Below are 25,426 nucleotides of genomic sequence, written 5' to 3'. Positions count from 1 at the left end.
CCGTAGCTACTGTGTCAAATTTGATGGTCCCCATAATCACACGGCTTTTCTGCTTCTGGCTGACACACAACTTTCGTTATAATTCAGATGAACTTCTCTATGAAACATGTTGGAGGAATACATAAATAAAATGAACATAGCACATAGGCTCGAGTCTTTCCTTTAGGTATGATCATGTAAGCATAAACAGCAAACCTGGAGGCTGCTTTCTTGATTGGTTTGGAGTTAGGGAGCAAAGATTTGGATTAGCATAATTTGAAAAAGCACACCTCTGAGAAATGGAAGAGAACACGGAGTTGCAACAATATTTGTACCGTTTTTATTTGCAAAAATAACGATCTGAATGCAGGTCCACAGTATATTACAGGTAAGTACTTCATTCCATTGTGAGAGCACTCAGTAGTTGCAAAGTTTTAAACTGTGCTTGGGGAGATTCAGACTGGTTCAAAGTCCTTCACTGAACCAAAAGCCGTTTTCCTCATTTTTACACCCATGACATTGACCAGAGTCATTCAAGTCCGATTTACATTTTTAAAAAAAGTACAGACAAAAATCCCACTGAAATCATCACACCATAGTTTATGCTGTTACAAACGTGTTATACAAAATGCAACACCGGCACAACATGTTGGCAAGGATATATTGCACATGCTACAGCGTCGTCTGCAGACAAACCTACTACACAGAAGATGCTTGCATCGACTCTTCAGATCACTGCATAGGAAACACACAGGATTACATTCTACGCGCACGCTCAGATTGTCACTATCTTAGAACGCTGTTCCTCTATAATACTGACCTATGGTTGACAGCCCTGTGCGGAGAAAGCATCTCAGCACGACAGAGCCAAATGTAACTCCTATAGAAAACTTCAGCATCTTCATTTCAAAGCAGAGAAGGGGAGAAATAGGAAAAGGAGAAAAGAAAAAGAAAAGAAACTCCCTAGGGTCATATTGCTCCAGTAACACTTGGGGGAAAAGACACAAAGCGTCTCACGGAACATTTCCAGGATATACAAATAGAAAAGGCACTCTGACATCGTGACACAAGACCACAACGGGACGAGTTCCTCAACAGTGCAATGGTTGCACAAACCCAGCTGCTCACTAGCGTGAGCATGACTAGTGTGCAATAAATCCTTCGGTGTCCTCGTTCTAATGCAACGGGGCTATCAGCCAAGTGGCCGTCCACTGCCCAATGTACCAAAACATACTGCGGTGCCCTTTTAGTAGTGACGAATAGAAATCCCCTGAGTTATGATTTACTAGGACTTTTAGGCGATTTGGAGATAGCCATGAATTTACCAGAGATAGGCAGATACCAGCGGACAGGTAAGTGCAATCAGACATGGTCCTTGTGGAGGTGGCGAACATACAATCTAAAAACCATGCGTTTAGGAGAAAGCACTGAGCGACTCAGACACTACTAAAAACACTCCCCCCATCCCCAGAAAGTGATGTCGCAAACATGCACGAGACAACTGAAATCCAGAGAAGTTATAGGTTTTTAAAAAGTTATTTCTTTAAAAAAAAAAAAAAAAACTTTTGGTCTTGTTGGGCGGGGAGGAGGGACAGAGCCAGAGAAGGCGAGAAAGACAGACAGACACAGACAGACAGACAGACAACTCAGAAGAATGGCTCTCTTTGTAAGCTTGATTTCATTGGGCTCCTTGTCTTTCCTCCATCAGAAAGAGGCAGGGAAGGCCAGCAGGGCTCCATGGCCACAGTGGTTCCTGCTAGGACATTGCTTTGCTGAAGCAACCCCCTTTCTCTCTACTGCGTCAACTACCGATGCTGGCATTTCATTTCCTGCTTTAAATGCCAGCCCGGCAAGACTTCCACTCCCTTCTGGAAGAAGACAGCAGGGCCCATCATGCCTCTTCAGCAGGAGCGCTCCCTTCATCTGCGGGGGTTCCCTAACGGTGAGGTCCTTGCTGCTCATTAGCAGCCTGTCCACGTGTTAAAAACACACCTGCTCCAAACCAAAAGAACAGATGGAGGGGTTCATCACACCTTCACCCCAAGAAGGTTAAAAAAAAGATGTTGCTGGTGCAAGATTTGCCTGCTATAATCAATATCGGTTTTATAAAACTTCCGAACAAGTTCTCATTTGTGAAGATCTAACGTGAGTTTTAATTAAATCCAGGATATTGAAAAGAGTGAGGGTAAAGGCCCCCAGCTTGGTGGGAACAATAGCGTATGTTGTCTGGGTCTCATCCAGATGTGAGCAAGCCCTGCAAAACACTATAAGATAGAAAATCCAAGGGTGAAGACAGAACCTGCTCTAACCCTGGAACGCTGTGGCCCACCGCTGCGGATGTCTCTTCTGAACCTCCAGCGAGTAGAGCACAGCGTCTGGGTTTGCGTCTCTGTGTTTGGTTTTAATTCCTTTTCTTGGCACAGTGCCCACCCTTGGCCTTGTTTGCCATTAAGTCTCAGAGTCATGAGACATTTGGGGTGTCGTTTCTGCAGCCTCGGCGTCTTTCCTTGGACTGCCTTCGCGTTCATGATCAGCTACACCCGTTTTCATCTCGTGGAAGGGTTCCGATTGACAAGAGCATGGGACCAGGCAAGGAACAAACCTGAGGGTCAGCTGGTAGTCGTGGGAAATGTTGGGTTTAACCCCAGAGCTATCGGCTAGCCCAGAGGCAGGGGTATTTTCCCACTTATTTTATTATTCTAAATAAGGTAAATAGCAACAAGAGAGAGAGAGAGAGAGAGAGACAGAGAGAGAGAGAGCCTAAACAGTGGCTATTTTCTCAGCGTTTGTTTCATTTCAAATAAATATAAACACATTTACATTGAAGTATACAGACATATTCTCTGGTTTGAGAACAAAACGAAAACCCAAACCCGTGGACAACACATCATCGGGGCATCAGTTACAAATGTCAAACCATCAGCTAGAAAACCATGTCATTAGAAATATAAAATACAGGAAAGACCGGTATGCAAAAAAATGATTACATTTCAACCCCATAGAAAAGTTACTACAGTTCCCACTTGCGTTTAGAGAGAAAAAAAAAGTTCGAACTCTCCCGCTGTAGGCGGAAGCATTTTGGTCCTCATGGGCAGCGGGGCTGACGAAGTCCACGCATCCATTCACACGCGCGTGTGTAAGGATGTGAGCGTAAGTCTCAAAGTCTCATTCTTCTTTCTGTGCAGCTGTTCCGGGTGAAGGGCGGGGTCCGTTGGACCTAGAAGCTTTGGCAGAGGGAGCAGACACAGGTATTGACAATGCTGGTTTCGTCAGCAAACAACCGGCAATCAGCTCGCGCTTCCACACCAACCATTTCTGCTCCCGGCTCCTTGGTTCCCTTCCACAGGAGCGCGCGGTCACTCCTGGGCCACCACCTTGACTGAGCGTGTCTTGCTATTTTACCGTGGAAGGACAGTGCCAGCCCTGAGGCCCTTACCAAAGTCAGCATTTCCATTTACGAGCATGCTCGCTAGACAGTGATTTCCTATTTGACTTGCATATTGTTTCAAGTTTTGGCATGGTATAATTTCACCTGAAATGCTATTGGCTAAATTTGGGATCCATTACTCCATTGAAAAATTACTCACGGGTTTCTTAAGGAGAGCCCTGGGTGCTATTCTGTTTGTGTCTAATGAGGAAGCATGGTCAACGTTCACATTTCATCTGGCAACTTTAACCAAGATCCTGGGAAGAGGCTGCGGTATTTACACGCTTCCTACGAGGACTACGAGGAGGTGGGGTCAGGTGGGCTCCCTTAAGAAGATGATTATAGGCGGTATGCCTGAAGATGAACTTTGACCTTTGGCGTCTAGTGAGGACGTAAACAACAGACTGGGAAGAGGGTGCAGGCATTTCCTAGCCCCTCTTCCCTCCCCTCCCAGGGGACACGAATGTCGCTTGGCAGACCATGGAACTCACTGGCGAATACGTGAGAAAGGAAATCTTTAGGCTGAATGTTTGTCTCTCTGTTGCGTGATCCCCAAAGACAAAGGATTCAATACTTAGAAATTTTCCTCACTTAAGATGAGAGGTAGGACTTTCACAGAAGTACCTTAGACCTAAAGAAAACAAGAAGCAAACCAGAAACCAGGTCTATCTGCGTGTGCTTCAGCCTACAGCCTAGCTGCCTTCCTTTGGCTAGACTGGTTCCTCGTCTGCTGGCTTCCGGAAGCTCGGTCTCAAATACTCGGATACAGCGTAAGTCTGGAATTCGGCTGAGGACGCGCCTCTACGGTCCACGGTTAGAAAGTTTCTGAGTCGGAATCGTTTTCATTATACCCGTCCTCGGAGCCCACGTGGTTACTGCTCAGACTGACCCCGCTACCCAGGCTGGAGAGGGTCGCCCTGCTCCAATTGTCCTTTCTAAGACCAACCAAGTGGACAGCCGTCATGGCACTGGAGGGAGAAAGGGGCATCATGGTAGCCAGAATGAGGGCCAGGCAGTCAGCCACGCCTTTGTTAGGAGCACAAGCGAGGGCCGGGGTATGACCTGGGCGTAAATGCAGACAAGGCAGAGGTTAGTCGGGAGGGTCCAGAGCTGTACGGCGGTCCACAGTACATCTCCCGCAACCTTACGAGAGGAGATGCATGTTGAGTTAGAATTCATGCCAGCTAAGAGGAGTTACTTCCCACAAGCCATGCTGGGGTGAGGCCGGCATGGGACAGGGAGGAGGCGACATTTCGCGGAGGTTCTGGTTTTGGGTTTGGGCTCACACGCCTATAGAAAAGCAGCGTTTTCCCCGGTTAGTGGATTCCAGCCTTCATCTAGAGAACAGAAACATATGGCAAGGGAGGGAGGGAGGTTGGGGACACATCCAATGGGGGGAGGTTCCGCTGTGAGCAAACACACACCATGAGCCGCAGACCCGGCAGAGGGGGAACTCTCTTTCCATGGCAAGCGTGTGTCAAACAGAAAGGGTAAAACCAGTGGCTGATGGCGCTTTATATACGCATCACAGAAAGTACATATTCTGAAAGCCCGAAACCCTTTGAAGAGGTCAGTAACTAATACTTTCATGACCATTTCAGGGAATTTTCATAGCCCTACAAAAAGAAGTCACCTCGGCAACGGAAGTCACAAATCTGAGCTCTCAGGAATGTGGGGCGAAGCCCTGTTGGCCGTAATTAGGTGGGGTGACTCTATCACTCAGACTTGAGGCTTCAGACACTCATCAGCAAACCAGACCTCAGCACTCGATGGAGGAACACACTGCTCATGGACTTGCTAATCCTTGCCCCCATGCCAAGGTCCCCTTCCACAGTGAGCAGTGAGCTTGCTCCGTCAATCAGAGGAACCGTTCTGGTAAAACTCAGCCGTTGTTTCCTGTTCCTAGACGTGAGGGCCCTCTGCGCTCTCAGCCCCGAAGAGACTGTTCGTCTCTACAGAGAGAAACCAAGCGAAGAGCGTCAGGTGTCTTAGGGGCAGCGCTGGGTGAAGGGACTATTAGCGCAGCCGGGTACTAAGTGATTTCCAAACGTCCCCAGCCACTGGCCCAGCTAAACCCTGATGGAGGCGGGCTCCCCTGGCACAGAGCTTCTGTATCCATAGATACAGACTGCATACACCCGAGAACATGTTAACACCCATTTAATCTAGCATCTCGTCGCGGAGAGAAACAGCGGGCTTCTTCATGCCAAGCTTAAGGCGGGTAGTGTGGCTAGAGATGAGGAAAATAAGCTGGGAAAGCTAAGGGGATGGGTTGAAAGAACCGTCTGCACTTCCTAGACGAGCCGGGCTGGGGAGAGCGCAGGGGACATGCTAGGGTACGTGGGGCTGCGGGGACAGAACTAAAGCATCCGCTAAGATGTCAGCATGACTGCTTACTTCGGAGAAACAGGCCTGAGCTGCTAACTCCAATACCTGTAATGAGTAGTTTATTGAGTAGCATTAATACATCCGAATACTTTACTTAGCTATCGCTGCAAAAATTACTTGATGCGTATATATCCAGAAGTGCCCCTTTTGCTTCCTAAGGTTAAGAGGCGTTGTGCGTACGGTGGTTGTTTACTAGGATTCTGGTATTCAATAATAGTTCTTGTAACGCAGCAGGCAGAGTGGACGGCTTCTGACAAGAATAGGCTCGTTTGGGGAAGGCCAGGCATGGAGGACAGGAGACACCTCCAGCCTAGACCCTAGTAAAAGCATTTCATTCACGTCTCCCAACTTTCTATATTAGAAATATGAGTTCTGATTTGCACTTTACAAGAACATTTGGTCTAGGAAGGAACCCGTGTGTGAAGATCTCTTTCCATGGAGCCCTGGAATGTCCACTAATGTATGTAAGTCGGAATTTCCAAGGCCAAGCTGAAAAGGGCTTTGCTATACCTGGAATTCTTTGACTGAAATACGCTCAGCCGGTACTGTTACACGCAATATGGGCAGCAATGGTGGGCTACAGGAAGACAGCCTACTGGGCAGAAAGACAGACAGGACAAACTACCTGGGTTTGATTTCTCACACAGAAGTGGCTTCCAAGGGGAAGGAAGCGCCTACTGGCTCTTAAGCCGTGCCTAACTTTCGCAGTTCCTCCGGCTTCAACCAACGCCACCTGTAGCAACCGCTAATTCTTCCTACTTACCGTTTTCGTCAACCGCAAGCACACAGGCTCCTTTGGCCAGCAACTCCTCCACGACCGCCGTCAAGCCATTGCGGGCAGCAATATGAAGGGGTCTGAAAGACAACACCGAGCATTGTGTGAGTGAGAGAGCTGGGATCTTCCAAAGGCTGTGTGCCTGAGGAGGCTTCCTGGAGGTGGGAGATGGCAGATCCCATGAGGGCACTGGAGGACGCTAGTCCTCCCCAGTTCCTCTTTGTCCTGAGTGAAATAGCTATGTGCTCCCTGTCAAGATAGCTGCTCAGGGCGGGGCAAAATAAAGAGGGCCAACCAACCCTAACCTGAAATATGCAAAGCTGTGAGCCCAAACAAGTCTTTGTCTTTATGATTCTCTCGGGTATTGGACATAAAGGAAAACTAATTGGCAGCAAAATAAAGAAAGATGTAGAGCTTACGGTCACTAAAAGGAAGATGTACTTAAGGGTCTACAAATAGTACATGGTCACTTTGAAGAAAAAGCAGTGCTGGGCATATCTTTTTCAGCTATTATTATGCGTTGGGCCCAGATCTCTCTGTACGCCTCATAAACAGTCTACATCATAAGCTGTCTGGGGGTAGCACAGAGAAGCCCAGAGGGATCCAAGCTCTGCTGCGTTCTGTGGAAGGCTCTGCACTGGCTACTTTGAGACTCTGTTTGACATGGTTCCGAGGGGTGAGAGGTATTAATACACACTCTCAGATCTTTTTATTATTGCGTGTTCATAGATGTATCACTGGTTTACGGGACCTCATAAAAGAGTGTCACCCTCGGAATATTGTGCCATTTCCTTTAATAGTCTTAAATTTAAAAAAAAAATATTCTTTGCCTTTAGAACAAACGCATAAGAAATTTCCCAAAATGGAAAAAAAAACCGAAGCAGCTTTTAGATCCTTCACACTGAGGGTTACGCTGAATTATATTAAAATATAATCACAACAAATAGCTTAGACGCTGTTCAAATGCATTCTGGGAACCTGATTTATAAGTGTGCTGTTTTCCCGTCAGACTACATAAGGCAAATACCTAGTACAAACAGTTTCTCCAAATATGTCAGTTTGTAAGCCCAGATGGTTTTCCTAAAAGCTCACTAAATGTATAATGAAGCCCAGAGAACGCCGGTAAGGAGAACAAAGAACTTGCAAACCCTGAGAAGCTGTATTAAAATAAGGGCTCTACGAAAGATGGTGGATCTCCAGTCAACGCCGCAGAGGTGCACATGGAAACGTTATGAAGACACAACCTGGTTGGAACCACTCACTGCTCTGCTTCTCGGGGCAGGCTCTTGCCGTGTGCTGGATAAACACTATGACTCTGGCCCTGCCCCAGATGAACAGTCTTTATCACCCCTCCCCCACAGGCCCAGGCCCAGGGGCCATCTCAGAGATGATGCTGAAAACGGAAAGGCCAGAGGATAGGGCAGAGCTGGGCATGTTGTCTTTTGGACACGACGTGGTCATGGCGTTCATGAGCTCACGGCAGTTGAGATTCCCCGCGTAAGATTTGCACAAGATCAACCCAGGCCAAATCCCAGCGGAGATGGGATAGATGATCTCCAGGCCCCGCCCCTCATCGGGGAGCTATTTGGATAGAATACTTGAAGTTGCAAGGGGCGCATCATTCTTTTTGGCAGATAGAGCCACTCGTGGGTTCCCGTGCCCCATTGGATGGTCCACATCCACGCACACAAACTGGACATACTGGATTAATTGGGTGTTTTTTAAAAAAAAAAAAGACACGCGGTCGGGAAGGAATCTGGGGGAGCTGGAGGATGAAAATGGTGGTGGGGATGACCGTATTTTGTTGTATACATGTTAGACGCCCCCCGAAGAATACATAAAATAAAGTATGACTCTGGGCTGGGGTCGCGCATGGCTGTCACACTCACGTCTGCAGGGCACTGTTTTTCGCGTTGATAAGGCTCTCGTCTTGTATCTTGTCAAGTATTAGCAAGGCGCATCTTTCATGGCCCTAATAAGGAGGAAGAGCAAGACACGTGAGGCAGAGAATACAACACAGCTCCTGACTCTCAACTGACTGCCAGCTTCCTCTGCCTGGAAACATCCAGGGCTGTTTTCCAAATAATTCCTTTTTCTAAAGAGCAAATGAGCCCGAGACACTCTTAAGCGTCTACCTGGGGCCCGTTAGGACCTGCTTAACAGGTTACTGACTTAAAATATTCATAGTTAATATTAATACTTCCAAGCTCATCTTTAAAATGAATGTCCCGAGAGTGAGAGCAGATGCTAGTGTGGCCAGGTCGGTGAGTGGTGGAGGGGGAGGCGTTAGCAGCGCCCTCTAAAGCCTGCGGCATCACTTTTTAAACACACATGGGGTGCCCCCTCCTTCAAACCTTCAATTACTGCTCTGGGGATCCATCTCCTGGAGTTCCCACAACACCCAAGATCTGTGTCACTTTTCTCCATTTCTGTTGGGTACTCCCAAGAGGCCCTGTTTCTGGAGTGTGGTTTTTATTTTTCCGTCATCCCTAACTATAGATATCTTTGGATATTATGACAATAGAGGCTTGATAGTTAAATTATCCATTATTAGATCTAGGGTTATGTGTTACTAAGTCTGTTAATTAAGGGCATAGGCCATCATCATCAGTATCATCTAAGAGTTAGACATGTTGACTCTCCCTGGGACACAGAGATATAAAATTCCATCTATAACGAAAAAGAAAATCTTAGGCCAATTTAGACTGGATCAAGAGCATACACTTTTTGGTTTTGGAGACAGGTTCTTACTATGTAGTCCAGGCTAGTTGAATCCCAGATTCTCCCACCTCAGCCTCCAGAGTGCTGAAGTGAGAGGCATGCCTCGCCAGCATCTGCGTTTTAAGGGCATTCTCAAGCGATTCCTTTGTATAAGGATGTCCGTAAAGCCCAGGCGTTCCCATCACCAACACCCTGTGCTTTGACATACACATCCAGACTCGAGCATTTCTGCTGTTTCTGGTATTCTTTCCAGGACACGGATACAAACATATAACCAACCAGCGAGAGGAATGGCTGAGACTTCTGGTACCACCGGTGTCAACTGGCATTATGACATAACGCACCTTGCAAAAATTACACATACAGGCATTTGTACGCATCTTTTATGAAAGAAAAAAATCTACCGTATACTATGTATTGATACATGCCTGAGAAAACAGCGGCCATGTATGTGGATATTGCTTTAAAGTACTTGATTTGGGGCTGTGTTCTCACAGTGTCTTCAAACCCAACGCAACGGGAAGTTCTTAGCGTTTATAAGCCACATCACTAATGTCTTACCCTGTTGTGTGGCACCCAAATGCGGTGCCACAGCCAGGGAGACAGGTACAGCGGCAGGTTCGAGACGGGTGGAATGTGGCCAGACCACAAGTGGCAAATGCAGGAAACCCATCCTCATCGTTCCCTTTGGTGAGTGGGGCATATCCACCAACCCAGATTTCTGCCCCTTCCTTCTCCCGCGTCATGTTCCTGCATTGTTGACAGCATCCTGGGAAATGGTCATTTAGTTAAAACCCATGCTCCCTCGGAGCCAGGAGGACAGACCCTGTGGTCTCACTACTATGGTCACAGCAGGAAGCAGCAGCATTTGAAGCCCATTGTTACGTACTTTGCTGATCGCCAGGTGTAAGGGGGTATTCAAGTCCTTGTCCTTGCCACTCAGGTCAGCCTGGGCGCCCTTCACCAAAATATCTACAGACAGAACCACAAGAGAGTGAGACTGGATGCCAGGCACGCGTTTCGGCGCGGCTACAAAACAGCACTCGCGTTGGTACAGCCCACACGCAGACTCAATGTTTGTAAAGAAGAAACAGTTGGTTGCCATATCTGCTCCATTCAAGTGGGAGCTGGGTGGGCAGAGTTCCAACCACCCTCAGGGTTTCACCATTCCGCCGCCCCTCAGCCTTTGGGCTAAATCCAAGTACGGTGTCAGTCTTTCCAGACAAGATGGCTCTGTTTAAAAGTTTTGTTTCTGAAGGTTGAGTGATTTCACCCAAGGATCCGCTTACTTTGCTATCATCTTCCAATGACACAGTTACAAAGCGATGAAGATGTCTGAGCTCAGAGGTGGCCCCTTCCTGGCGGCCATGCTAGAATAGCGCTGGCATCTTTATCTGACTCAATGCCGCATTTCAGACCGGCCCCAGTACAAAGCCCGCAGCCTAAGTACGTACCCACCGCGCCTGCCTGCCCGTTCTCAGCAGCCATCATCAATGCCGTTTTCCCTGAATGATCGACCGCATTCACTTGAGCGTCGTGTCTCAGGAGCAGCTGCAAGCATTCTGCGTGGTCACCAAAGGCTGCTGCGTGGAGGGTTGTCCTGCAGGTTTCAAACACACGTGGATTTACTGCCTTGCTGGTTATTGCAGTAACCATCAAGAGACATGCGAGGGTGTTTTCTAAAGATGTAAAGCTTCTGGGTTGACAGAAATGATGGCCCAATCCTTTCTTAGAACCATCAAGGCGGCCATGGAAGTATCAGCTTTATGAACGTTGTCGTTCGATTTTGGGGGGCGGGAGGGGGAGGCTCCTGCCATGACTGATAAGGAAATCAGTACCGTTCCAACCATCTAATCCTGAGTGCTAGTGAGTTCCCACTCATCTATGGCAGAAACTTTTAAAATTAGGGTCTAATTTGTAAGCAATTGGTTGGTTAACTTAAAAGCCTTAAAAGCCTACATAACCTAATGCAGACAGTGGGGTTACTGGGGAGGACAACGTGACATTGCTTATCAAAATGGAAAAAGCATTAGCCTTAATGAAGTAACTCCACCCCCAGAACTCCATTTCCCACCTATACTCAGCCGAGCAAACAGATTCCCTGTGCTGCTTCTTAGGAATAGCAGAATATTGAAAGCCATGTGAATAGTCTTCTAAAGAAGTCAGGCCAAGCAACATGCTATGCATTCACTCAGTGAGATAACATGCAGCTTTCAAAAGAGAAAATGAATCTCTATAGTTTGGTATGGAAAAATCTCTAGGATAGAAAAACATACCACGCATTACTTTCTCAGTTAATTATTTTTTTTCTTTTGGCCAAGCGTCATTTATGTCTGTGATTCTAGCACTCAGCAGGGTAGAGTCTGGAAGATCATGAGTCTGAGGCTAGCCTGGGCTGGGTAGCTAGTTCAAGGTCATCCTGAGCTACGCTGCGAGACTCTTTCTAAACACTACTACGGCTGGAGCTCAGTCTGAGCTCGCCTAAGGCCCTAAATTTGGTTCTTAGCACTACCCAAGATAAGGGTATCTAGAAAGAAAAGCAAGTGGCTCCCTATTCTGCAACACAGAACAAGGACCAAGTCTCCAGACCCGAAGCGCGACACCGCGGCCTCACCCACCTGCCTTTGTCATCCCTGCAACTGACGATGCTGGAATTGATGGCCCCCAGCAGCAGTGACGCACAGTTCTCATGGCCATTAATTCTGGGATGAAAACGGATTATAGTGTAAGAACTCATTAAAACATATCCTTCCACACCGCATCTTTATATGCATCTATGTTTAACAATTGGATTATTTTTAGATAGAGGATGCTAATATCTGTAGCATGCTACAGCAGTGTGCACTGAAACCTCCTGCTTACTTCCATGAGGGACCTCAGTGTTCGTGAGGTCCCCTGGAACACCGCTTGCACAAGGTCCCACATATGTGATGTCGAGACAACAAAGTGCAAAAGATATAGATCCTTCACATGTGAATTCACCCTCATTGGTATTTTTAAGATTTGTCCATATGGAGCTGAAGAGATGGCTCAGCACTTAAGAGCACTGACTGCCCTTCCAGAGGACTGGGGTTCAATTCCCAGCATCCACATGGCAGCACACAACCGTCCATAACTCTAGTTCCAGGGGACACAACACCCCCACACAGACATACATCCAGACAAAACACCAATGAACATAAAATAAATAAATCAATTTTTTAAAATATTTGTCCATTTTTACTTTATGCATATCAGTGTTTTTCCTCATATACATATGTACACTCAGGTGTACCTAGAACCCGAGGATGCCCGAAGAGGCCACTGGACCCCACGAAACTGGCATGGATGGTGGTTAGCCACCATGTGGGTGCTGGGAACCAAATTTGGGTCCTCTGCAAGTACAGCTAGTATTCTGAGGCACTGATCCATCTCCCTGGTCCCCCAAATCACCAGATTCTTTCTCATCTACCCTTTCTTTACCGATGCGATTTCATGCCTCTAGTGTCTTTCTAGTCAAAATGACTCTGCTTCATGGGAAATCCACAGGTAACGTAAAGACGGCATGTTCAAGTCGTACACCCCGCTCTGACTCATGGAACCCTGACGTAAGGTCACTGCCTTCTATAAATAACATTTCTCTCTATGAACTTGCAGTAACAATTAGATTTAAAAAGGAGGAGGATGGGTGAGGAGAAGGAAGAGGAGGAGGAGGAGGATGGATGAGGAGAAGAAAGAGGAGGAGGAGGATTGGTGAGGAAAAGGAAGGAGGAGGGGGATGGATGAGAAGGAAGAGGAGGAGGAGAAGGAGGACAGGTGAGGAGAAGAAAGAGGAGGAGGGGGAAGGAGAAGGAAAATGAGGATAAAGATGAGGAATTTTATAAAAAGTCTTCCTGGCAGAAAATGTCTTACCAGCTACAGATATATAAAATTGGCATTAACCCTGACTTATTTTTCAGAATTTGCCAGGCAATGGGGGATACCGCTGAAGACTTCTTCACATCTGTGGACCATCCCTCTCGGCACACCACCATGAGCTACCTTGGAACTTTAGCTTCTGGGAAACCATGATCATGAGAGCGCAGGCAATGGTAGCAAAGCTATTAGTCTCTCGCAGCAGAACAGCATATTTCAGTCTTATCTGCAATCTAAATGCTTCTCTTCATTTATAAAAGGCACGTTTCCTGCACACAGTTAAAGGAACAGAGGTCACCGTGACATTTCCACCCTTTCTACTTACATCGCACAGTGCAGTGGAGTGAAGGGATTGCCAACAAATTTCCGGAAACATTTCTGCTCCAGAAGTACCTCTATGCAGTTTTCATTGCCTGCAGAGAACACACAAATTTAGAGAGTCCCCAGACAGAAGCGCTGTTCAGCATGGTCTGGCATTTTTTAATTTTTTAATTTCCCATTAAGGGTTCGGTTCTAGCATATGAATTTTCCTGAATTGGCGGAATGCCCGTTCTCCGTGGAATAAATTGAACAAAACGCTGAAATGTTATTAACCGCGCTCACAGGTGTTCTGAGATACAAAGAGCAAATCAAACAGCGAGGACCATATGGCCTGGTGGAGAGAGAGAAAACGTCACGTAGTTGGCCAGCAGAACAGATTCGGTGTCACCCTCAGCTCTCGAGAGATGCTTGATATCAGTGTTGCCTCAGTTTCCCCATGTTTATAATCGGGACATTTTCCTTTCATCCACACCAATAGGTTAGCTTACAGGTAGGTACCCCAGTGAAGGGGGCATGGTAGAAAACAGCAACAACAAAAGACTCTAAACGTAAAATCTCATGGCAGTGTTTTTAGTGACATCTGGCCACAGGAGGCCCCCCAATGAGCAAAGGGAAGGCATTATGGTGAATAGCAATGCACAAGACTTTTAAAGCTTTCTCTGCCATTGTCTTAACTAGGGTCTCTAGAGCTACGATAAAGCACTGGAACCAAAAGCAACTTGGGAAGGAAAGGCTGTATTTCCCCTTGCGGCTTGTTAAAGCTCACTGTCCAGGGCAGTCAGGGCAGGGATGGTAGGAGCAGCCATGGAAGGGTGCTGCTTACTGGCTTACTCTTCATGGCTTGCTCAGCCTGCTTTCTTATAGTGTCTGAGACCACAAGCCCAGGGATGCCACTGCCTATAGCTTGGGTCCTCCCACAGTAATTATGAATCAAGAAAAATCTACCATAGGCTTGCCCGCAGGTCAGTTCGGTGGGGGTTTTCTCAGTTGAAGTTTTCTCTTCCCAAATGACTCTATCTTGTGTCCAGTTGAGCTAAAGCTAGTTGACACCACCAGTTCTATTACAAATTCTGCTCATCAGTGGGAGACTGAGTCTGAGCAGCTAAAACCGGAGCGTGGCAGACCACTTTGAAAATTTCACAGTGCCCAGTGAAGGGGACTCTGGGAGCTTGGACCTCAGACCTGGAGGGAGGTGCTTGAGAATTCCAGAATCGGGGATTGATTGCTGGGGAGCAGTCTGCTCTCCTCTGCCTGCACCGGCAGAGGTTCAGGAGCAGAAAGACGGACCCAGCCCCAGGGAGACAACGTGGGCTGCGCTGCGGCAAGTATGTGTCTTCCCTCACACCTGGGGCTCTCCTGTGCTCTTCCTTTTCTGTTGTCGGTTCTTTCTGGCCAGCGAGCACTCACAGGTTGTAGGTTATTTTAGGTAAAAAAAAAAAATAAATTTCAGTCTACCAATGCAAAACCTATGAAGACTAGCAAAGACACGGGCATTCTTGTCAACGTAACTGGAGCCCAGGAACTCGTTCCAGACATAATGGTCACACTAAAATCCTAACGGAACTGAAACGGAAATACAAAACCACAGGTGTAGAGTAAGAAATATTTGTAAACAATATCTGTTATCTTAGGAAGTATGTACGAGACCTTCTCAAGTAAGGCTGGTTACAGAGATCCTATGAAAAGCGGATGAAAGCCCCAAACATCAGCATGGAAGAAGGCACTCCAAAGACGGAACGAGGCAGAACACTGCCACAGATAAGGTGCCCGGCTCTTCCAGACACAGGAGAACTCAAAGGAGAGGAAACAACAGGCCGTAAACACGGCAAGAGGCTGGGAAACGCAAAGAGACACGTGTTTTTACCCTTGGTGTTGGCAAAAATAAAAAGAGGGTTGAGTCACTCTGGGCTGGCAAAGTTGTGGAAACAGTACTCTGATACTTTTTAGATTAGAGCAGGCTTTTGTGCGGCATGACTCCTTGCCGTTAAAAAAGACGCCTTTTAAAAATTTCACTTCTGGATATTAAATGAGGTTTTTAATGCTGTAATATGAATACGCATACTGTCATAGTGTTTATAACAGAAAAGAAACTCCCAAATTAATCTGAATGCTCACCAAGAGGGAGCTGGTTGAACAAACAGTCTAGTGGAATCACCCAGATGGCACGCCACTCACCATTGTAGCAAGCCCAGTGCAGCGGCGTGTAGCCCTGGTTGTCTTTGAGGCAGCAGTCCTCTTCCGACAGGGCAATCTGGAGCAGCTCACTCAGCCACGTGGCATGGCCCCGAGCGGCTGCGTAGTGCAGGGGCGTCCTGCCTCTGGCGTCTCTGCAGAGGACGCAGGCTTCCTGTTCCAGCAGCAATTGCACACATTCCTCGTGTCCGGTCATAATCTGTCATGTGGCAATGAAAACAGAAAACAAACTGCGGTTGGCTGGGGATGACAGTGTTGGGAGCGGAAGCCCCCCCCCCCCATTTCTGGTCTAAGGGGAGCAGGGGGCATTGCTGAGGAGGTAGGAGGAAGACCAACCCTAGTCAAATCCCTGCTAGAAAAGCCCACGAGAAACATAACCACAGAAGGTATCGTGCTACGTAGAAAACAGCAGCCTCAGAATCAAGGAGCAGGTTACGTCCTGGCTGTCAACTCCTGTCTACCCCTCTCTGGCTCTCGCTATTCACCCATGAGTGGGCAGAGGACAATGACCTGCGGACAGGGATGTATTCCGGAAATATCCCAGTGTCTGTCCATGGGGCTAGAGAACACAGCCTGTTGCCCACTCAGGTTACAGAGCCTGTCCATCCCAAGCTAACATGCCCAGTGCGTCTTCCTGCTGGGCATTGTGGGGTCACAACACTGGCAAGTGTTTCTGTATCCGAACAGCAAAGGCACCAGGAGAGCTCTACAGGAAAGGACTGTATATGTCCAGCTCCTTTATAACCGTGTGAGACCGCTGTCATGTATACAGCTTGTCACTGACAGGCACGTGTATGTAGAGTGCCCGGATCTGGCGCACGGTCCAAAAGAAGTGCCCAGAAAAAAGAGCCATGATTATAGCAACACCCATGGAAAACTCTTTCTGCCCTTTCTCAGGGTGTTCACACCACACCCACAGAGCAATTTTGTGATTTTTACCTTTGTACATTTAACTTATTTTTGTCCCAAAAAAAGACAACTCTGCAGATGTGTGCAAAGGATTGGCCACGGGACACATACAGTGCCCTCATTTGTCACAAGGGGCCACAGAAATAGCATGACTGCTCCAAGCCAGGAAATCACAGAATGCATTCTGGCCATTCTGGCGCCTATACACAATGGGGCATTAGAAATGGCCAGCCAGAAAAATATTTAATAGCATGAAAAATGGTCCTATATATATACTAAGAGAAAAAAAGACCATATGATGTGAGTGTATGTGTGTATGTATACGTGTGAGTATTTGTGTGTGTATGTGTGTATGAGTACATGTGTATATGTATATATGTGCATATGTGTGTATCGGTATGTACGTACGTGTGAATATATGTGTGCATGTGTATAATTATGTGTATGTGTAAATGAGTCTATGTATGTATGTATGTGTATATGAGTGCATGTGTGTATTTGTGTGTATGTATATGTGTATATGTGCATGCATGTGTATATATGTATTGTGTGTGTGCATATATGTGTGTATGTATATATGCATATGCATGTATATATGTATGTGTGTATGTGCAAGTATATATGTGTGTGTATATGGATCAAATGTTACTACAGGAGATAGGATTACTGGTGATTGTGTTTTTTTCTGCACTTAAAAAATGTTTTATAATTTTCTGTGATACACATTTTGCAGTCAGAAAGGCGAGCCGATCCCACCAACGGTAGGTGTTCCCATGTCTATTATCCCAGTCTAACAAAGTCTTAAAGCAGGACCTGACCGTAGTTTTCATTATCCTATAATTGTATAAAATTCTGCAATTTCATTTTGACTGCAGAGCTAAATGATTGTTTTATGAAACAAATCTTTCCCCTAAAATCTCACGCCGGATAAAACCAAGCCAGTTCCCTGAAGCTGAGAGAGAAGCACGTACCCCTCTGTGCAGAGCTGTGCACCCCACTATATCCACAGCGTTGACATTTGCTTCCTTCTCCAGCAGCAAGGAGACAGCATCGATGTGTCCGTACGCTACTGCGAGCATCAGGGGCGTTCTGTGGAGAGAGGAAGGAGATTAAAACCACTTCCAGCGAGAGACGAGTTTTCTCTCTGTTCTTATTAATGGCCCAATAGTTCCTGTGTTATCTAATTTGCTGTTCTATGCCGTGTGGAACAAGAGATCGATTTCTGTTCCAAGGTGAAATGGTGACATAACGCATAGGCCCAGGGCAAGGCAGGGGACGGTCTCATCTCAAGTCATTGCATTAATTCAACCATTTTCCATACTGTGTGGCAATCGCTAGGTGCCAGCTGGCTGGGGCATGTGTGCATGCAGAAGAACCCTTGATCATATCCCAGCAACTCTGCTTGCCATGCTGGCCTCTGTTTGCTCGGGGTTTACCTCCACCGACAGAGCTTCCTGGCTTTGAAAATAAGTCCGGCTCGTGTAGAAGAAAGACGGGGCCCTGGTCTGACTGTCACTCAAACTCATTCACCTGGGGGTAGCAACTCGAGTCTTTCTGTCTGCCCTTCTTTATCGTAAGGAGAGCCTGGGTGAGGAACAGGCCAAGCAGGAGAGGATACAAGCCGAGGGATTTTATTTTTCACAACAGAAACAACCCCTCGAGGTCTGTCTTTTTGCCATTATTAATTAAAAATGTATAAGTCAAAGGTGGAAAAGCTAGAAAGTATTAAAAGCCAGCAACAGACACAGCTGGGATAAAGAGGTGTCTGCTGTCGTTAAGATATGCCCACACTGGGTGCTCACTTAAACGCTTGCTCTGGTGGCCACGCCTCGCTGTTCCAGACTCCTTACCTAGGAGCTTCACAGAGCTGTACTCCTATCCTAACTCAGCCTTCTTCGCTGCTCAACCAACCAACCAATCGGCCCTGGGGACTGACCCAGCAGCAGAAGGCCAACAAGGAAGCACTTACTGTCCCTTGCCGTCTCTCACATCAACCGCTTCGGGGTTGTCTGCCATTTCCAGCAGTAGTCTCAAGCACAGCGTGTGCCCATTAACAACTGGAAGAGAAAATGACGGACATTCTTTTAACGAACCAACGCTGGAGCTCTTTCTCCAAAGCGAAGCTGATGTGGACGTCCAATCAATGCCTTCCCTCTGCTCTGAGCAGGCAGCCCTGGTTTCCAGTTCAAGATGGCCCAGGGGGCCTGGCTCAGGGTCGGCCCTTTCTTCCTGCCTGCAAACTCTGATCTGTGCCTTCCCTTTCTGTTTCCAGAGTTAAGGGAGCTTTCCTTAAATTTGCTGTCCTTTCGTATCTCCTTGTATGGGCCTGATAAGTCTCCTCCCGACCCCCGACGCCAGTCCAGCTGAGAATCTCTCCACGTTCATATACCAACAGAGAAGAGAGAAAAAGAGGGCAAGGGATGGAGAACAGAATGGTCCCCGCTCTTCCGGACCAGTAAATTCTAAATTCCATATCGGAGCAATAGTTCCCATTGATTTGATTAGCGGTGGCTGACGCTGAAACTCCAAGGCAGGATAGTAAGCACAGCCCACGCGTTCCCTCCTCGCTGACGCTGATGTCTTAGCCATGCTATAGCAGGTGACAGCAGCTACTGTCCGCCTTCCTCTTCCCTCCTCTCCCTACTGATGCCGAGGGAGGACTCAGAGGCACCTTACCCGCCCCAGCTACCCAGGAGTGCGCAGGAGATGGGGTGCAAGCCCAGCGCCATGCTCACCTCACAGCTGGGGAAAGGGCAACAGGAAGCGCCCATGGGCATAACTAAAAACGCCCCTTTAGAAGAAGGCGGTCCCGAAGTGAGTGTGAGGGATGCTGGGAAGCAAATCTCGCGGGACAATAAACCCTAGAATTCAGTGTGTTCTCAGCGTCCGTCCGTGGTGTGTGTGTGTGAGTGTGTAGGAAATATTACAAGTTAGAATTCCAGGCAACATTTTATGGCTGCTGCTGCTGCTGCTGCGGTTCTTAAAATGATACAAAGGCCTGTTACCTTGTTGAAATCTGCACGGAGCCTAATGCCAGTGCCTTAAAAGGAAAAGATTGGCGTCGGCCGGACAGCTAAATCCCCTTGGCAACGGGCTCAGAGGTGGGAACTCCAGACCTTGGCTTTTCTTTCTGTATCCATTTGATAGTCTTTAATGCTCAGAATCACTCCAAGGATATTTTGGTTTTGAGCAGACATAAGAAAAGACTATCTCGGCTCCCATTGCTCACCTGCTGCGTCACGTGACATGATCATTTCCAGTGGGGTTTCTGCTTCTCCACCACAGTTGCCTGTCCTTACCTCACAGCCCCCAGGAAAATCCAGTCCCCCTTAGGGTGACAAACCTGTTCTCCTTGGGTTCCCACACACCACAGTCTCTCCAAGTTGTCTTCTAGCAAAAGGACATTAGTGTCTTTAGCTGTGCCCTGCCATCTCCATCCCTCTGCCAGACTGGTCCAGCCTCTCCCAGAGGTGAATGACAGCCACAACTGCCACTGTGTTTATCTGTGCCAACCCCTCCTTCTGGCTGCCCCTCCTCACAGGCTCCGAGGGTCTGAGACAAAGGAACTGGCCTCTCACGTGAACTGGAAAACAATTCTGGCTAAGTGACTCCTCAAATCTCAGCAGACATTTTGTGGAAGATGGTCATATGACAGCCTGTCTTTTTAATGAATGGCATCAAGGGAAAGCCAGCGTGGGTCTTCCTGACCACTAGGGGGCACCCTTGGACCACACCTCCATCACGGTGTCAAACGGGTCAGGCTGGTCCTTCATCATTTACCTGTTTTATGCCCCACCTCCCACCCCCCCACCCCCCCCCCCCACCCCCGTCTTCCACAACCAAACCAGCCACAGGCAATTGTTAGGAATTACCTGGTAACAAGGCGGAAGCTTGGCTATGCTAAGCAACAAATCTTTAAAAAGAGCAAACTAAGGAAGCCTAAGAAGCAAAAATAGTGGCGACAAACAAAAATTTATAATTGGGCCGGGCGGTGGTGGCGTACGCCTTTAATCCCAGCACTCGGGAGGCAGAGGCAGGTGGATCTCTGTGAGTTTGAGACCAGCCTGGTCTACAGAGCTAGTTCCAGGACAGGCTCCAAAGTCACAGAGAAACCCTGTCTCGAAAAACCAAAAATAAATAAATAAATAAATAAAATAAAATAAAAAAAAATTATAATTGGCTATACCAGCCATCACTGACATTTTCCCGGAGATAACTGTTTCCAGATAATCAGGCCACAGGTAGGCTTTCTCTGTCTCAGTATTGTATCTGTTCAGTGGCTTGGGTGTTAAGGCATAGCAAGAGACTTACGTCTGTATTTATTTTGATGTGTGTTTGTCAAGGTGTGGATGCAGAGAACCAAGGATAACTTGTAGGAGTTGGTCCTCTCTTCTGGGCCCCAGTGACCAAATTCAGGCCATCAGGTTGGTGGTAAGAACCTTTGCCCCCTGAGCTCTCTCACCGGCTCTGACAAAAATATACCGGCCTGTCTAGCATTCCTAGAAGACTTTCAAGTAGTGAGAACCGTCCACATCTTTTAAACACATGTCCTAACTCCTTCACTTCCCCACCAAGACCATCTCATCCTCTGGGCTCTTCCGAGTCAGATAAAAAACAGTGAATACAAGCTTGTTGTTCTGAGCATTTGCTAGGGACTGGTCCCAGTCTATAGTCTGCTTCAAAATAGTAGCGCCTTCCCATTTTAATAATGCATCGTGGCGCCCACCAGTGCAGGATGGTATACGATACTACCCCGGTTTGTCATCTAACTCGTGAACATCAGCTCTCAGTTTTCAGGTAAATACTCGAGGCTAGCTCAGCAACACATGGGGAGGAATTTTTCTGATGAGCCCTACAACACCAGGGCATCCCTGTTCTTTCTGGAATTATTAAGCCTCTTCCTTCTTAGAAAGACAGATTCATTAAATATCTTTTAGAGTTATTTTGAAACTACCCCAACAGGGTCAGGGCTTGACTATGTGGGGCAGTTTTTCCTGGAAGTAAATAAAAATACATCCTTTTTCATTTGTATGTAAAAGAAAAAAAGGATGCCGACCACTGCCCTTCAAAGGCTAACACCATGGCATTGCCTGAGCCAAGAGATCCTCTTGCGTTAGCTGGGCCAGAGATTCTAACAGACGGCTTTCACATCTGTGCACGTCTGGAAGTGTCCCTTCCTGTGGACGGCAGAAACATCCCAGGAAAGTCACGTCTCTTGCTGGCCGACGCGCACAGGTGCGTGTTTCTGTTTTGCTCTCGGGTACATCAAAAGCGAACAGGGGAAAGAACACCGCGTGGGTGGATAGATAGAACAGTGTACTAATTAGCTCGCTGTCTGTGATTCCCCTGGCACAGCAGTCCTGGGTGTCGTTAAAGCCTCGCTTCTAACTGCTTTATGATTCTGATGTGGCTTGCTCGGTCTAACTGACTCTAGAGATCACAGGGTAACTCGCCATCCCCCACTCCCCCCCGACACCCCCCGTTTAGAATTCTAAGGCTCTAAGGCTCTTTCTCTGGGGAGGCCAGAAAGCACCCGTCACGTCCAAGGAGAAAACAGATCAAAAGCATTTTGGAAGCATTCGGGTATGCACGGCGTAGAAATAAAACTGAGATGTTAAAAGTTAGTATGGAAGAAGGTGTTGCTGTCCTTTGCGGAGGTTGGGGGGTGAGGGTGGGGGAGGAGCCTAGGGCCTGGTACATGCTAGGCAGCCACTTTCCCCCTGTGCTACAGCCCCAGCCACAGTCCTTTTAAAATCTTTTTTAAAAATTATTAATTTATTTATTGGGGTGGCATGTGCCCTATGCATTTGGATGACATTCAGGAATTGTCAATCAGGCCTGGTGGCAAGCACCTTTATCTGCTGAGTCGCCTCAGCTGCTTGACCCTTTGATTTATACCTACACACGAATTACAAAACTCGGGAGTAACCTGGACCTTCGCGGGGACCTACCTGAGGCGTGAAGCGGAGTTCTTTGGGTGACATTGTCTTTCACAAAGATGGACGCGCCCTGGTTAACGAGCGCTTCCACGCATTCCGTGTGGCCCTTGAAAGCAGCTAGGTACAAAGCCGTCCGGCCTTTCTCGTCCCTGATGTCCAGGTCCACTAGCGACTGGAGAAGGACCTCCAAGGCTTGGTGGTGCCCATTGTAGGCCTGCAGAGAAGAAAGGTACACATAGCAACCCTCATAGCTGCAAATCCCCTGGCATCCACCCTCACGGCTGAGCTTCCGGAGCCGCTGACTCCTGAGTTGGGTGCCTAGTCCTGCTGCAACTTGAGATGCCATGTTTGGTTGAGGCCTGCCCTTTTCTGAAAGGAAGTGGGGGAGGGGGAGGGGATCTGGGGCAGAGCGGAGGTGGGGGACACTGGGAGGAGAGGAGGGAGGGGGGATGCAGTCAGGATATAATATGTGAGAGAAGAAAGAGAGAGGGAGAGGGAGGGAGGGAGGGAGGGAGGGAGGGAGGGAGGGAGGGAGTATTGGAACAGTACTTGGGATGAATCTGCAGCCAGCAAACTGAAGTTAGACCGAAACACTAATTCACAAGCCTCTGGTTGCCTATAAATACTTTTTTTTTCTCCTTTGCCAGTTAATTTGCTCAAAGACACCACATCCATCGATGCGTGCTTATCAGACCTACCTTACAGTGATCTAATAATGAAAAATGGCTGCACGATTTAGACGGTCCTCTACCAGAAGAACCCTACACAGAGCGACGGACAATGAGACTGTTTTCAGGATCTTCTCTGTTAATAACACTAGGGGGGAAATTACTGGAAACCTTATGGGCTCTGTGACTCGCTCCAGGCAGGCAAACCTTCCCTCACCGCCTACCACGTGACCAGCTACTAACCACGAGAGTGTAGGTGTGTTCCTTAATTGTGCTTAGAGCTTTGTTTCCGAATCTATAAACTGAGAGCAATAAAAGCTGCCTCCTGGGACTGCCGCAAAGATGAAGAGAGAGAGAGACTGCGCCAGTTCTGCACAGATCTGAGACAGGGAAAGCCTTCCTGCCTCTTTATTTCTTCCGTTGATCATAATGAAGCCACAGAGACAATTAGGGGAATATAGGGCATGGGTCGGGGCCAAGTTCAGACCCATTATGAGGTCCTCGACTGCATACTATCCAAAACAAGAGAGTAAGCCTGAGACTCTTAATTTAGTCTTTAAAGGAAAGAATACTACTCCCCGCCCTCCCAATACAGAAGCGAGGGATCTTACAAGAGAGGAAGAGGTGGGCTATCTGGGGTGGGTGAGAAAGACAGGAACGAAATAGGAAAGGTCTGTCCCTGTGTCCTTAGACATCAAAGGGCATCTTTTTTGTCACGGGCATTTTTTCCCACTGTACTGTTCCTCAGGGCACCAGGTCTTTGCAAAAGACCTCGCACAAAGGATTGATTTCCTTACTCTAAAAGGAACTTTTGGAAACCAGGAAAAGTGTTCAAAGGACCTGAAAAAGCAACTTGAAGAAGAAGAAGAAGGAGGAGGGGGGGAGGAGGAGGGGGAGGAGGGGGAGGAGGGGGAGGAGGAAGAGAAGGAGGAAGAGGAGGAAGAGGAAGAAAGGAAGGAAGGAAGGAAGGAAGGAAGGAAGGAAGGAAGGAAGGAAGGAAGAAAGAAAGAAAGAAAGGTAAAATGTCAATAGACATACAAAAATCTATGTAAATTTTATAGTGCTATCTCATGACCTCCTGGACAGGACTGAAGATGTCCTACCCGATGCCATTAACAGTGTGGGGAAAAGCAATCTTGCGCTCTTGCGCATGGGTAGGTCGCTGTGACATTTGTGGAGGGTGAAATGCCAGCACCCAGAGAGGGCTTTTTAGAAACTAAGTTGCAGGCAATATATCTAGCATGGCCTCATTTATATAAAAAGAGGATGCATTGTGCATATTTATATTTATGTGTACTGCTAATGGTCACAAGAAACATTTGGGATACCGCAGAGAGCAATAGTAGTGGTTATTTCTAGAAATAGTGGGTATTCAGTGTATGTGCTTAATTCACCTTATCTTCCTAAGAAATAAATAATTTTTCCCTGAGTATAGAATAACAAGAACAAATAGAAAGTTGAAAGGACGCCATCAGAATTAAGAGTACTAATGAATTAAAAATAGAATTTTCTCATTTCATTATCTTAGCTAAGGATTGTGATAATCTGTACATATTAAAAGTGTATCCTATATGTAATGTGTGGTATAAATCAAGCTGGGTGGTGGTGGTGCACACCTTTAATCCCAGCACTTGGAAGGCAGAGGCAGGTGGATCTCTGTGAGTTTGAGGCCAACCTGGTTTACAAGAGCTAGTTCCAGGACAGGCCCCAAAGCTACAAAGAAACACTGTCTTGAAAAAGCACACACACAAAAAAAATCATATGGTACTGAATCCTTATTCATATCCCTGTCCCAACTTCTCTCTTGATTTCTAAGCCTACAGGTCCGACCTCCTCTTGGTATCTGCTCTTGAATGTCTAAGTGCTGTGCACTAAGTTCCTGGATTTCCATCCAGGAATCTGTTCTGCCTGCAGCCTGGCCATCTCAGCAAATGACAATGTGATTCTCAGGCGCCGCCCCCCCCCCCCCCCCGATTTCTCTGTCTCTCATGATTGCAGCCTTGAACAAGTACCTGGGACGGTACTGACGTGTGGCAGCAGACAGTGACAAAGAACGCCCTCTGTGCCCTGCCCTGTTCCGAATGGGTCAGTACAGAGGACTGGGCTTCTTCATTGACTCAAACATAGACATGTCGGGGTTCTCAGGAACCATCTGAGAACCCCATGCCTCCGTTCAGGCCCACAGAGGGGCTGTGCAGTCGGAGGCAGCTCT

At 47.4% G+C, this 25,426-nt stretch overlaps 1 protein-coding gene across 10 annotated transcripts in view; it reads right to left on the bottom strand.

The window, feature by feature from the left end:
* Window positions 1-296: 296 nt before the first annotated feature.
* Window positions 297-25,426, bottom strand: part of Ankrd44 (ankyrin repeat domain 44) — a 219,715-nt gene continuing 194,585 nt past the window's right edge. For 2 of the 10 annotated variants that reach the window (XM_075956578.1, XM_075956569.1), the window contains exons 18-29: window positions 22,559-22,760; window positions 18,577-18,664; window positions 17,579-17,696; window positions 15,681-15,897; window positions 13,510-13,597; window positions 11,909-11,992; window positions 10,745-10,890; window positions 10,180-10,262; window positions 8,459-8,541; window positions 6,558-6,649; window positions 5,804-5,839; window positions 4,111-4,468 (exon numbers count right to left, since the gene is read on the bottom strand). In XM_075956578.1, coding sequence (XP_075812693.1) covers window positions 4,221-4,468; window positions 5,804-5,839; window positions 6,558-6,649; window positions 8,459-8,541; window positions 10,180-10,262; window positions 10,745-10,890; window positions 11,909-11,992; window positions 13,510-13,597; window positions 15,681-15,897; window positions 17,579-17,696; window positions 18,577-18,664; window positions 22,559-22,760 — 1,485 coding nt within the window. In that variant the 3' untranslated portion in view covers window positions 4,111-4,220. Of the gene's footprint in view, window positions 4,469-5,202; window positions 5,359-5,684; window positions 5,840-6,557; window positions 6,650-8,458; window positions 8,542-10,179; window positions 10,263-10,744; window positions 10,891-11,908; window positions 11,993-13,509; window positions 13,598-15,680; window positions 15,898-17,578; window positions 17,697-18,576; window positions 18,665-22,558; window positions 22,761-25,426 lie in introns of those variants that run through there. The other 8 variants (XM_075956572.1, XM_075956576.1, XM_075956568.1 and 5 more) reach the window with 6 other exon arrangements.

The sequence above is a fragment of the Microtus pennsylvanicus genome, chromosome 22 (assembly GCF_037038515.1).
Source record: "Microtus pennsylvanicus isolate mMicPen1 chromosome 22, mMicPen1.hap1, whole genome shotgun sequence".
Classification (NCBI taxonomy): domain Eukaryota; kingdom Metazoa; phylum Chordata; class Mammalia; order Rodentia; family Cricetidae; genus Microtus; species Microtus pennsylvanicus.
This window is presented reverse-complemented; position numbering and strand designations above follow the sequence as displayed.